Below are 12,383 nucleotides of genomic sequence, written 5' to 3' on the forward strand. Positions count from 1 at the left end.
GTTTGACTTGGCATATGACTGCTCTAACAAGCAGTGAATATTTTTTAAAAAACATAAAATTTAAATCATGGGTAGGCAAACCAAGGCTCAGGGGCCACATCTGGCCCAATTGCCTTCTAAATCTGGCCCGCAGGCAGTCTGGGAATCAGCGTGTTTTTACATGAGTAGAAGGTGTCCTTTTATTTAAAATGCATCTCTGGGTTATTTGTGGGGCCTGCCTGGTGTTTTTACATGAGTAGAATGTGTGCTTTTATTTAAAATGCATCTCTGGGTTATTTGTGGGGCATAGGAATTCGTCCATTTCCCCCCTTCAAAATATAGTCTGGCCCCCCACAAGGTCTGAGGGACAGTGGACCGGCCCCCTGCTGAAAAAGTTTGCTGACCCCTGATTTAAATCATCCTTGCATGGATGTTTTCATAGGATCTTTATGGGCTCCCTAACCCATGGGACTCTCAAGAGTCTCCTCCAGCACCATAATTCAAAAGCATCAATTCTTCGGCGATCAGTCTTCTTTATGGTCCAGCTCTCACTTCCATTGGTAAAGGTAAAAGGTAAAGGTACCCCTGCCCGTACGGGCCAGTCTTGACAGACTCTGGGGTTGTGCGCCCATCTCACTTAAGAGGCCAGGGGCCAGCGCTGTCCGGAGACACTTCCGGGTCACGTGGCCAGCGTGACAAAGCTGCATCTGGTGAGCCAGAGCCGCACACGGAAACGCCGTTTACCTTCCCGCTGGTAAGCAGTCCCTATTTATCTACTTGCACCCGGAGGTGCTTTCGAACTGCTAGGTTGGCAGGCGCTGGGACCGAGCAGCGGGAACGCACCCCGCCGCAGGGATTCGAACCGCCGACCTTTCAATCGGCAAGTCCTAGGCGCTGAGGCTTTAACCCACAGCGCCACCTGCGTCCCCACTTCCATTGGTACCAGACATCAAATAAGAAGCGAGCTTACTCATCTGTTTCACACACTGAAAACATGTTGATACTTTGCAATTCAAATATGTGGATTGCATAATGCTTGGAATATTTTAAAGCATTTTATTCTTGAAAGATGATAGCTTATTTATTTTCAATGTTTGTGTTTCAGTCTCTATGAAGAGTCTGCAGAGAGTATACATCTGTTAGCAGATAAACTTCCTGCTCCTGGTAATCTTTTTTTAATAATCAAATCTTTTCCCCTGAAATATCCTTTTTAAAAATGCATTTGGGGTATAACAGATCTATTCCCATTTTTTTGGTATGGCGGTCATTATTCAAGTAAGCATGCATGTTGTGTCTCCTGTATATAATAATCCTCTCGTATTTGGCAAGTAGTTTTGCATTACTGGAAAGTTTGATACTATCACCAGCTGGTGTTGTGCTTCTGCTTATGTCTTTCCAGCATTCATAGTCTGGGAGCACAATGGCAATAGGTTTCCGCAGCAAAGCAGTTTGGTAGAAGAAATACAGCATGGCAAAATTTAGTTTTTTAAAAAACTTAAAAGTGATCAGGAATCAAAATGGAAATAAGTCAACACTTTATCTGTGGCTACTGTGATAGACTTGCAAATGGACTTGGAAGATGTTGTTGCTTTCTGCAAACAGAGCTGAACAGTATTTATTTAGCCATTTTTATATCACCGAGTTATCTGTGCCTTCCAGGGCATATTTACAGATCTGTGTTAGAGGAATGAAAGGGGGGTCATGAAGTAAGAAGATTGATATACAGTGGAAGGAAAATTGGAACTGCAAAGATATCAGGAAGCTTAAATGCAGCTTTTTCTGGGGTTATCTGTAGAAGATGGAGAATAGCAGTGAAGGTGTGATGTCTAAGTTAGGTTGCGTCTCTTAAAACATCTTGCTGAATTTGAGTGTTCTACAACTAGATGTTTGAGAAATGCTGCAAACAAGCCTATAAATTTTGACAAACTGCTTGATAATAGCTTTTGGGGGATAAAATGGCTTTACCCTATCTTGTGCTTAATAGTGAGGGGTTTTGCTGCACATGTGTGTTTTATCTATTGAAATTGCTTCTACAGGAAGAACAATGGTTGATGTCATATTGCATTCTTCAGAAAGAGATGCCCCTAGATTAAAAGATTGCTTACCTGCCATTGGTGCCTTGAAACACCTGAGAGAATGGCATGGAGCAAAAATAACTATTGTAGCAAGTGAATGCAAAATGTGAGTAGTGCCATTTAAATGAGAGAACTAATTTTAGTGTTTATGTCACTTTATGTAAAAATATTTTAACGTCTCAGTTAATAAATTGTAATATTTTGGCAGGCACCCTTATAAACAAAATGTAAGTTTGCACTTAAAGAGGAAACAAGAGCAGCACAACTCCAAAACGTTGACTAAAGCTTTGCATTGTATCTTTCTGGAAGATTTCTTCTCTGCTCTGAGTTATGTTTAAATTGTATACGGGGTTTAAGGTTTTTCTGACAATAATGAATCATGTTTTCAGGTGTCAAAGTGAACTTGTTATGCCCATCAAGCTGTCTTTTGATTTCCTAGAGGGTTAAGAAGTCTTGATCTAGACACCTGAATGCTAAGGGAGACTTGTGAGACCACTGAATTTGAATTATAAGATCAATGAGTGACTTTGGTTAAATGAAGGCATATAGATAATGCCCACAACTACTAAAATATATTACTTTTACAAAAGATAAAGCAGTACTGGGCTGATACCTGGTGTTGTACTGTTGTCTTAAATATTGAAGTTGTAAAGATACAAAGACTTGAGTAAAGAACGCACAACTCACTCATGTTTTCTTTCTGCAACAGTTGGCAGAAAATCGCATGCTATCTTTCTGCAGATATTGTGGCTCCCGAGAATCTGAAAAACAGCATTGATTCCAGAGACTTGTGGAGAGGAAAGATTCAGATATGGGAGCGAAAGGTATCGGTGTGAAACCCTTTGTGGGTGCATGTTGACTCAACCTGTATCAAACTAATGAAAAATGCATGCTAAGTTCTTACACGGAAAGGCTTCAAAGCTCTTGATTGAATTTAGTGAATCAGAGAGAAAACTGTGTTGCTTTAAGCATAGTGATCAAGGTGTGTGTGGCTGAAACAGCCTGGTATTCTGGTTTGGGTGGGCAGAGCTTGCAGATTTGAGATAGCAACCCAAGCATGCTAACTCTGTATGTCCTTGATTGTGCAGATGAGCTGCAAACCCAGAAAATGTTTTCTCCCCAGTTGTCCAATTGCTTCACTGGCAGAGCCCACACAGCCCGGTGCCAGATAGGACAAAGGAAGATAATAGGGCTATCCGACGATGGCATGCTTCAAGTTCCCTGCGAGAGAAACCATATTTAAGCACCATCAGTCACTACAAGCGCAGTGTGTAGATCCCAAATCTGCACGTACAGTCGTACCTTGAAAGTCAGACGGAATCTGTTCCGGAAGTCCGTTCAGCTTCCAAAACGTTTGAAAACCAAATGGCGACTTCTGATTGGCTGCAGGAAGCTCCTGCAGCCAATCAGAAGCCCCATCGGATGTTTGGGTTCCAAAAGAATATTTGCACACCGGAAGAATCACTGTAGTGTTGGGAGCCAAAAAGTCCAAGTTCCAGGGCATTTGGGGTCCAAGTGACGACTGTATATCCACCTTGGATGGTGAAGATACCAACACAGAGGGACAGAGAAGTGAAGGCGATAGAAAAGCATCTAAACAGTAAAGAGGCTTGAGGCACACAAAGGAGGCAGGTCTCCCATTTCCTGTTGTGCACATGCCTTCCTCTCTTCTTACCACAGCAGGAGATTTTGAGTTGGGGTGAGGAATAATACTTGTGCATTTAAAGAAGGATTAGGTCCAGCGCCGAGGGCCTTCTGGCGGTTCCCTCACTGCGAGAAGTGAGGTTACAGGGAACCAGACAGAGGGCCTTCTCGGTAGTGGCGCCCGCCCTGTGGACCGCTCTCCCACCAGATGTCAAGGAAATAAACAACTATCTGACTTTTAGAAGACATCTGAAGGCAGCCCTGTTTAGGGAAGTTTTTAATGCTTGAAGTTTTATTCTGTTTTTAATGTTCTGATGAAAGCCGCACAGAGTGGCTGGGGAAGCCCAGCCAGATGGGTAGGGTAGAAATAATATTATAATATTATTATTATTATTATTATTATTATTATTATTATTATTATTCAGCATTCAGATCTGGACTCTCTGCTATCCACTTCTTTCCCCAGAAAGAAGGACAGAGGATATAGGTGGGACCAGCTTATCTGAGCACACAAGCAAGGAAAAAGCTTTTGAAAGTTTTTTTTTTAAAAAAAAATAAAAATAAAAATCCAGTAATGCATTGTTTTTAATTCCTTTCGTTGTGTTTTCTTTTTTCACCTTAAGTGTTTTTGACTAATTTAAAAAGAAATAAAAGCAACTCCTGCTATAGATTTTTCTGCACTTACTTTTTTCTATTTCTGTTTTCTTCAGTTTGGATCTGAAATTACTTTTCCAGACTTCTGTATAAAAGGCACTGCATCAGGAAGGCAGCTCTGCACCTCGGCTTTAAATTCTTACTTTACTGCCAATGAAACTGGACGTAGGCAGAATACTAATGCTTGTTTGTCGGAGGTAAAGCCTGTGTTTTACGTGTCTTTGAAACGGCACGTCTCCTCTTTAGGAATCAATAGTGGCTAAATCTAGGCAATAGGCATGCGGTAAAATTGAAGATTTGTTGTAAGGAGACTGGAAAACATTCACAGGCAAAAATGAAAGAGAATATTTGAAAATCTGGCTGCAGGTTCTCTCTGTGCTGAAAAGGGGGGAAAGGATCACACTTACCTAATCACATGAAAACAACAAAAGCAGAAAGGAAAGACAAAAGGTAGGGAAGAGAAATGCAAGTAAATGTAGCAACATGTGTTTAAAACGTGGCTGCTGTTGGGGATAAAAAAAAAATGAGGATTATTTTTGGTCAAGAATTCAGTTGAGCCTAGGTTGTGCTCATCGTGGTTGATTTTCCTTTCCATTACCTTGTGACTTGGCCGTTTCAGAGGGTATTTTAACTATGGAGGCTTTTTGACTGTGCAAGAGAAAAGGAAGTGTAGAAACCTCTGTGTGCAGTTTTTAAAAAATATTCTGGCCATAAACACATAGAATTATCTCATTTAGAGGTATTTGTGGTATATGTGTTTGCCTAATAACCCTTTCATCTTAATTTCTTCTTAGGTTTTCCATTATTATTGCCCTGCCTTGAAATTCGTACAGATAGTGATGCTGTCACATCTGCCTTCATCTTTAGTGTCGGGTCTTCAGTTTGAGCTGTATCCTTTCGTTACCAGACTCATTTCATGTGATTTAGTTGCTTTGAGTGCATGTAGAGCAGGCACGTCCAAAGTTTGTTTCGGGGGGCCTAATCTGGCCCGCCGGTCGGTTTAATTCGGCCCCTGTGTCAGTTTATTTCCTGGGGTAAAATCCTAAAAAAAACCTCAGCTTCATTTTTTAAAAAATAATATTTATTACTTTTAAACACTACAAAAAAGGAAAGAAAAAAGAAAAAAAGACAATACAATATAAAAAGATTACACAACACTAACGCAATATACTAAACAAAACAAAACAAAAACAGTTTAACACACATAATACAATTTCAGTATCTTATCTTTCATTCACTTGTTTCAATGACCTCCTCACACCTCCCTTTTTGTATTCCACTTCTATTAATTGTTTCAGCAATTTCTTTCCATCTTCCTCTATTTTCTGTCCTATAATTATCTTTACATATTCTAACCTTATTTTTCCTTTAATACTCTAATAATCTATTTATACCTAATTCCTTATAACATTTCTACTAAAGCCATATAACTTCATTCCAACATTTTTCTAACATTCATTAATTTTACAATATTTCTATAAATAGTCTTTAAACTTTTTTCCAATCTTCTTCCACCGACTCTTCTCCCTGGTCTCGGATTGTGCCAGTCATTTCCGTCAATTCCATATAGTCCATCAACCTGGTGATCTTCTGTCCGATGCTCTTAGCTCTTTTCCAAGTCCCTTCTGCAGATCTTCTTCGTATTTGTACAAAAACTTTACTTTGTCTTCTACTGATCTTATTTTTATTTTCCTTCCTTTAAAGCTGAAGAATAGACCTTGGGGAAACTCCCACCTAAAGATGATTTTATTCCTTCTCAGCAGGGCAACCAAATCTCCGTAGTTAGACCTAAGATCCAAAAGGTATTTCGGGACGTCTTTAAAAATTTCCACTCTTGGCTGTTGTACTTCTAGGTTCTTCTGGTAGTGCCAACAGTCTCTTATTCTGTTCTTCTCTTTTTTCCCTCCTCTTCCAAATCTGAAGGCCCTCACAGTTTTAAACGCTTCTTGACCCAGATCCAAGTCCCAAAAATCAGCAAATTCCAGTGTGAAGAAGTCTATCAAACTTTCCTTCTCCAATTCAGGTAGGGCTCTGATCCTCAAATTCGTCTGTTTTTCTTTAAATTCAATCATAGCAAGCGTCGACTTATGGTCATCAAGTTGCTTCTGTAAGGCTGGGAATCTCTCTCTCACCAATTGTGTTACTTTACATTCAGCAGCAACGGCTTTCTCCCTAGCTTCCTCCGCAGTCTGCCGTATCAAAGTAGATTCCTGTATCAATTTCTGGATTGTTTCTGTATTGATATTCACCTTTTGTCCCAGATTATTTATACTTTCTGTATTTAAGTCAATTTTAATAGTTGCAGCGTCCACTTTCGCCTTTGTCACATCTATTTTCTTGTTAAGCTGTTCCAGTGAATCACTTATCTTACTTAATGCAACCGCTAAGGCCTCTTCTGTTGACATTCCTCTTGATTTTGAATATACTGTTACAAAAGCAATAGCGGAAGAAGCAGGGGGGCCTGATATTGAGGCTCTCCTAAATTGCTGCCAAGTCCTCCCAGACCTTAATGTTTTTTCAGGAATTGACTAGTCCGTTTTTTCCTTTCCATTTGCCATAACACTTAACCGATTCAAGGTCAGTCCCAGAGTCTCACAGCTTTTTATCTTGCAGCTGGAAATTCCCCAGCCCAGCTCTTGTAACAGTTTCAAAAGCTTCCTCTAGGGGGAAACAGTTTCTGTTTATATTAGTCAATAATGTCCTCTTTTAAACACAACAATGAAGTCAGTTTCAATTTTCAGTTACTTTTACTCCTTTATAAAAGCAGACGGAGACAGTAGAAACAATGTATTTCTCTTATTAGCTAGCTGTCACCGAGCGTTCTAATCGCTGTCAGTGAGCCTTCCAAAGAACGTCAGTCCTGCTAGCAGCCCGTTTCCAGGGTCTGAGCGGCGGAATTTTAACTCTCTTCGCTCTCTCCCACAGGCATATTCAGTTCACAACTTCCCCTCCTCTTCTCCTGCCTCCAAGGGGGGGTTTAATGTTCTTTACCGATGGAAATTTATTCCTTTACAATTGGCTTTCCAAGGCTTCAGCTTGCAGCCTCAATGCTTCAGTCTATTTACAAAAGGGGAAGGCGGTCTTCCTGTATTGAACCTCCCCGTTACGATACCAAATTAAACTTTTAGAAAACCAATTCTCCCGCTTCAGCTCTACTCACAGGTAATTACTTTAAAATCAAATTGTCCACAAGAAAAAGTCAGCACTCTCCGGCAACAGCTATGCGGCTTCGCTCTGTGGAAGAAGCAGACGATTCGATGCACCGCGCCACTCATCCCACATCGCTCCGGACCCATGAAACCGGGTTTCCCCGCGAGTAGGGGAGGCGCAAAAGGTGCCCGCCTAATCCCACGCTCACAGGCTTCTCCCGCCTGTGATTTTTTGCGGGTCTCCGCCTTTGCTGTGACGGCCAGACCCAAATTCCCACAGGGCAAATTCCTCCCGATCAGAGGAATTCAGCCATTACCGGAGGCACCAACCCGGAAGTAAAAATAAAATAAAATAAACAACCTCAACTTCACTACTATAAAAAAGGTTAACAACTTTGGTTGGCCCCCACGGCCCTTTACTTCCTCAAATCTGGCCCTCTTTGAAAAAAGTTTGGGCACCACTGATGTAGAGCATGAGACTCTTGTATTTCAGGGTGGTGGGTTTGAGCCACACATTGAACATTGCTGGGAGTTGGAGTAGATGACCCTCATTGGTCCCTTCCAACTCTACAATTCTGTGATTCTGTGAATAAATGTGTCAGGGAACTGCGATCAGCTCAGAGGCGAGAGGTGGAAGGGCAGGTGTGTTACAGGGAGCCTGCGAAGATAATTGCGAAGCAGTTCTTCCTCTGGCGAGGAGGGAAACCCCACCTCCAGTGGGGAGGGGGTGCTGGGATCAGAAGATGCTAGGGAGAGCCTCAACACTGAGCCTGAGCAAACCGGAGGGGAGGCGAGTCCCCCTTTGCCAGCGCCCATTCTGCGCAGTATTCTTCAGCGCAGAAAGGGGAGGAGAAGGTTGGGGGTCACACGGCTGTTATGCTGGGGAGGGTATAAAGACCGCCCACTCCCAGATTCTGCTAGTGACTGAGCAGACATGGACTTGCGACGCTCTGCACTGTAAATAGTTTGTACAGATAATAAAGCCTGAAAAAGACAGGTTGGAGTCTTGCCTGTTTGCTCTCGACCAGCCACACCAGCACCTGACAAAATGGTTCTTTAACTCTCTGTGTAGGAGCTTGGCAAGAACTGATGTTGAAGAGAAATCTCTGCTATTTTGGAATCAGATTTCTTCTCTGTGTGGAAAGGTATCTTGTCTCTTGCAGTGCTTTTTTTCTGGGGGGACGCATACCCCTAAACATTTTGTGAATCAAAGTTTGGCCTCATTGAGGGGCAGTATTTCAATATGAGTAGGAAAATAAGAGTACCCCTAAACATTTTTTAAAGAAAAAAAAGCACTGGTCTCTTTGGAAAATCAAGTATAATGTTAAGTTTTATATGTATACTGGTCTCTGGTGTGTCACCTTATATCTCAGGTAAATATGAGTAATGAACACATTAGCTTAAATACAAATAAGCATAGTTTCCATTTGGGGTAGAGAGTTTCTTGGAAAGATAGCAAGTGCTTTGCAGCACAGTAGTATCTGAGGGCTATTCACAAACCTTCTAAGTATAAATTATATATTTAATGCAGTGTTTCTCAACTTTTGGTCTCCCGCTATTGTTGGACTACAAAACCCATGATCCCTAGCTAGCAGTACCTGTGGACAGAGATAATGGGAGTTGTAGTCCAACAACAACTTTGCAACGCAAAGTTGATAAGCATTGATTTAATGAATGTAACTCTAAACTGTTGCCAGCAAGCCAAAGCTCACAAACCATGGTTTGATCCTGGCATGGTTAAACAAACTATCGTTTAACCATGGTTTCCATGAACTCAGTTAGAACGGGTTGCTCTGGTTTAGTTTAAAAGTGAAAGCTTCCCCACTTCTCACAGCTATAGCAGAGGTGAGAGAGAGAGTGCATGAACCCATGGCACCTTTAGGATTGCTCAAATAATACTCAACAGTAAGGTAAAGGTAAAGGGACCCCTGACCAGTGGTCCAGTCACAGACGACTCTGGGGTTGCGGCGCTCATCTCGCTTTATTGGCCGAGGGAGCCGGCGTACAGCTTCTGGGTCATGTGGCCAGCATGACTAAGCTGCTTCTGGCGAACCAGAGCAGCGCATGGAAACACCGTTTACCTTCCCGCCGGAGCGGTACCTGTTTATCTACTTGCACTTTGACGTGCTTTCGAACTGCTAGGTTGGCAGGAGCAGGGACCGAGCAACGGGAGCTCACGGGGAGCATCACGGGGATTCGAACCGCTGACCTTCTGAACGGCAAGTCCTAGGCTCTGTGGTTTAACCCACAGCGCCACCCGCATCAAATAATACTCAACAGTAGTTTAGCGTTTTTACTGGAAACGCACATCGTTTCTAAATTACAAGCCATATGCCTAGGGTTGTAAATGTATGGAATGAAGAGAAATGGGCATAAAAGTTCAGTGTCTTCCATATCCAAAATACAGGGGAATATGTGCCCTAAAGTGAGACTGCAGTTTGCAAGAAGAATCAAGCAGATTTATACAATACAGGGATCAGTCTAATTCTGCCAAGATGTTTCCTTTTATTCCATAGTTTTCTAAATATTCTCCAATCCTTATATACTTTTTGTTTTGGTTGGCCTTTGTATTGTATACATATGTTTGTAGGAGGTAAAAAGAAATGATATAAGAAATATGTAACTGTGCAGTATAAAGTAATGGATAGACAAAGTACAGTGAGATTAATTGGAAGTCGGTTTTAAATTTATTTTCTATAAATTTTATAATTGTGTTCAATACCAGGAGTATATATGATGATAATTATATTAATCTTCTTATATCTTATAGTGTGGTGGTTTGTTTGATTTTTCTGTTATTTGTTTGTTTGATTGTATGTTTGTTTACTTGTATGTACGTCTGTTTTTCATAAATGTATTTGTTTTAAATTACTAAAGATATATTTTTTAAAAAGGGAAAAAAAGAATCAAGCAGATTTATTGGTCTGGATGTTGTTGCATTCACTTGATTCATGTAAGACATTATTGCAGCCATCTTACATGTGCAGATAAATGTTCACACAAGTGACCTGTTTGCATGACCCCCCCTAATGCAGAAGGAAGGGATTAGAGAAGTTGCTCTTTTGTGACTAGAGAAGCCATGGGGTTCCCCCCCCCTCATTTTCGAGGTAGAGCAGCGTTCTTTTGTCATCGTTTCAACTGTCCTTGAAAGATCAGTCATACTACCTGACCCTTTTAAAATCTTTTTCCTATGATGTTTATTTGGTAATGGAAAAGTGTACATATGCTTTTTCTGCAGGTAGGAGCCTTATTTTTATTGCCTTGCACAGTAAGCAGCATGTTGGTTCCTTTACCCGCGCAGCTGAGCTCAAAAAAATGGAAGGAATATATAGCCCAGAAACCCAGACTCATTAATGGTACGTTGTCTTTCATTACTACATTTGCACTCTTTCCCTGTCCTGCTGGCCCACTTTTTTCATTACCCCTACCCCCAATTGCTCTTTTTTTCTCTTGAAACTCTTGGTAGATCTTTATTGATTGTATATGAACCTTACATAAAAATAATACCTCTTTTGAAGCTTTTTGAAGCCAGTATAAAAAAGAAATGCTTCTATTTCCTTAAGTAAACAAATACGAGGATGACCTAATAACACAACCTTATATGTGTTTACTCAGAAGTAATCCCCAGTGTATTCAGTGGGCTTGCTTCCTAGCCAGCAGATATAACATTTAAGCCTAAATATATTAATCTGAATAATTTATCAGGTTTTCTTTAAATTTTTGAAGAAATTGTGTGTGTTGTTGTTGTTTTTAATTAACGAAAGTTCAAATGTATGTACTTCTCTTATTAGAGGAACCCTGGCTATCCTAAATCTATAACTTATTAATATTCTAGATTTTCTGTATGTGTTTATTGAACAAATTACTGTTTTCTTTAGTAAGGTCTGAAGTCTTTAGTTGCACAACTTCTTGTGTTCTAATTAGTTCCAGAAGTTGAACTGAAAGGAGAAACGTGCAACTATTATTTCTTGGTACAAGGCAACGGCCGTGGAGGTTGCAAGGCAACATTGATCTATTCAGCCAGTCAGATCAATGGATCACTCGCTCTTGCAAAAACAACCGGAAAATTTACCACAAAGACAGGAGAAAGTGAAGCATGTAAGTATTATGGTGCATTACTTTCCTTCCAAGTAGAACAAGATGTGGACTGCACCAATTTCTTTTTAAAAACAGAGATCTAATGTATTCAACATTTGGAGTCTTAGATCCAAGATAATAAGGATATTAATCATTTTAACCAATTCTAGCATCTAAGAACTAATCAAGCCTGTGAGCTTACCTATTAGTTCTTTCAGTCGGGGAATGAGATCTGTGTACAGGCTTGTTCTCCTGAGTGTTTTCTCATTGACTTTGATGAGATAAATCTTGGAATAGCTATTATACACACTGCTATGTATTAGAATTGCACGGGTTAGAGCAGCTTTTGCCAGTCTGCAGCCCTCCTGGTGGGAGTTGTGGTCCAAAACAAACAGAGGGCACCAGGTTGTCAAAGATGGGGTTAGCTGTTTTCTTTTATTTCATTTCCCAGCAAAATATGTCTCAGAATTAGAACATTGCAGGGCATTTGCTAGAGCTGGCCAGGACATTGGTGACTTTTCCCGTGTTTGTTGACGGACCAAACAACATGTGGACAAGGGTAGCCCATCTTAACAGTTTCGGAAAGCTGCTAATAAGCATCCCATTCATATTTATTCCCAGTTTTTTTTTGGGGGGGGGGACTTTTTTTCAGCTATAGAAAGGGATCAGTCTGAATATAGAACTACATCATTGAATTTTAATAGTAATACTTATTAGGCATCTCATTAAGCATTGTCAGTCGCATTGTTAGATTTCATAATTCAGTATACAGTGGTACCTCGAGTTAAGAACTTAATTCGTTCTG

The 12,383-nt window shown here is 40.7% G+C and overlaps 1 protein-coding gene across 1 annotated transcript in view; it reads left to right on the forward strand.

Moving 5' to 3' along the window:
* MTBP (MDM2 binding protein) overlaps window positions 1-12,383 on the forward strand; it is a 35,610-nt gene that overhangs the window by 4,955 nt on the left and 18,272 nt on the right. The window contains exons 5-12 of the mRNA XM_079984294.1: window positions 1,085-1,143; window positions 2,016-2,160; window positions 2,764-2,878; window positions 4,409-4,549; window positions 5,147-5,241; window positions 8,574-8,646; window positions 10,740-10,857; window positions 11,426-11,599. Of these exons, the coding sequence (XP_079840420.1) occupies window positions 1,085-1,143; window positions 2,016-2,160; window positions 2,764-2,878; window positions 4,409-4,549; window positions 5,147-5,241; window positions 8,574-8,646; window positions 10,740-10,857; window positions 11,426-11,599 (920 nt within the window). The remainder of the gene's footprint in view (window positions 1-1,084; window positions 1,144-2,015; window positions 2,161-2,763; window positions 2,879-4,408; window positions 4,550-5,146; window positions 5,242-8,573; window positions 8,647-10,739; window positions 10,858-11,425; window positions 11,600-12,383) is intronic.

The sequence above is a fragment of the Podarcis cretensis genome, assembly GCF_951804945.1.
Source record: "Podarcis cretensis genome assembly, chromosome: 7".
Classification (NCBI taxonomy): Eukaryota; Metazoa; Chordata; class Lepidosauria; order Squamata; family Lacertidae; genus Podarcis; species Podarcis cretensis.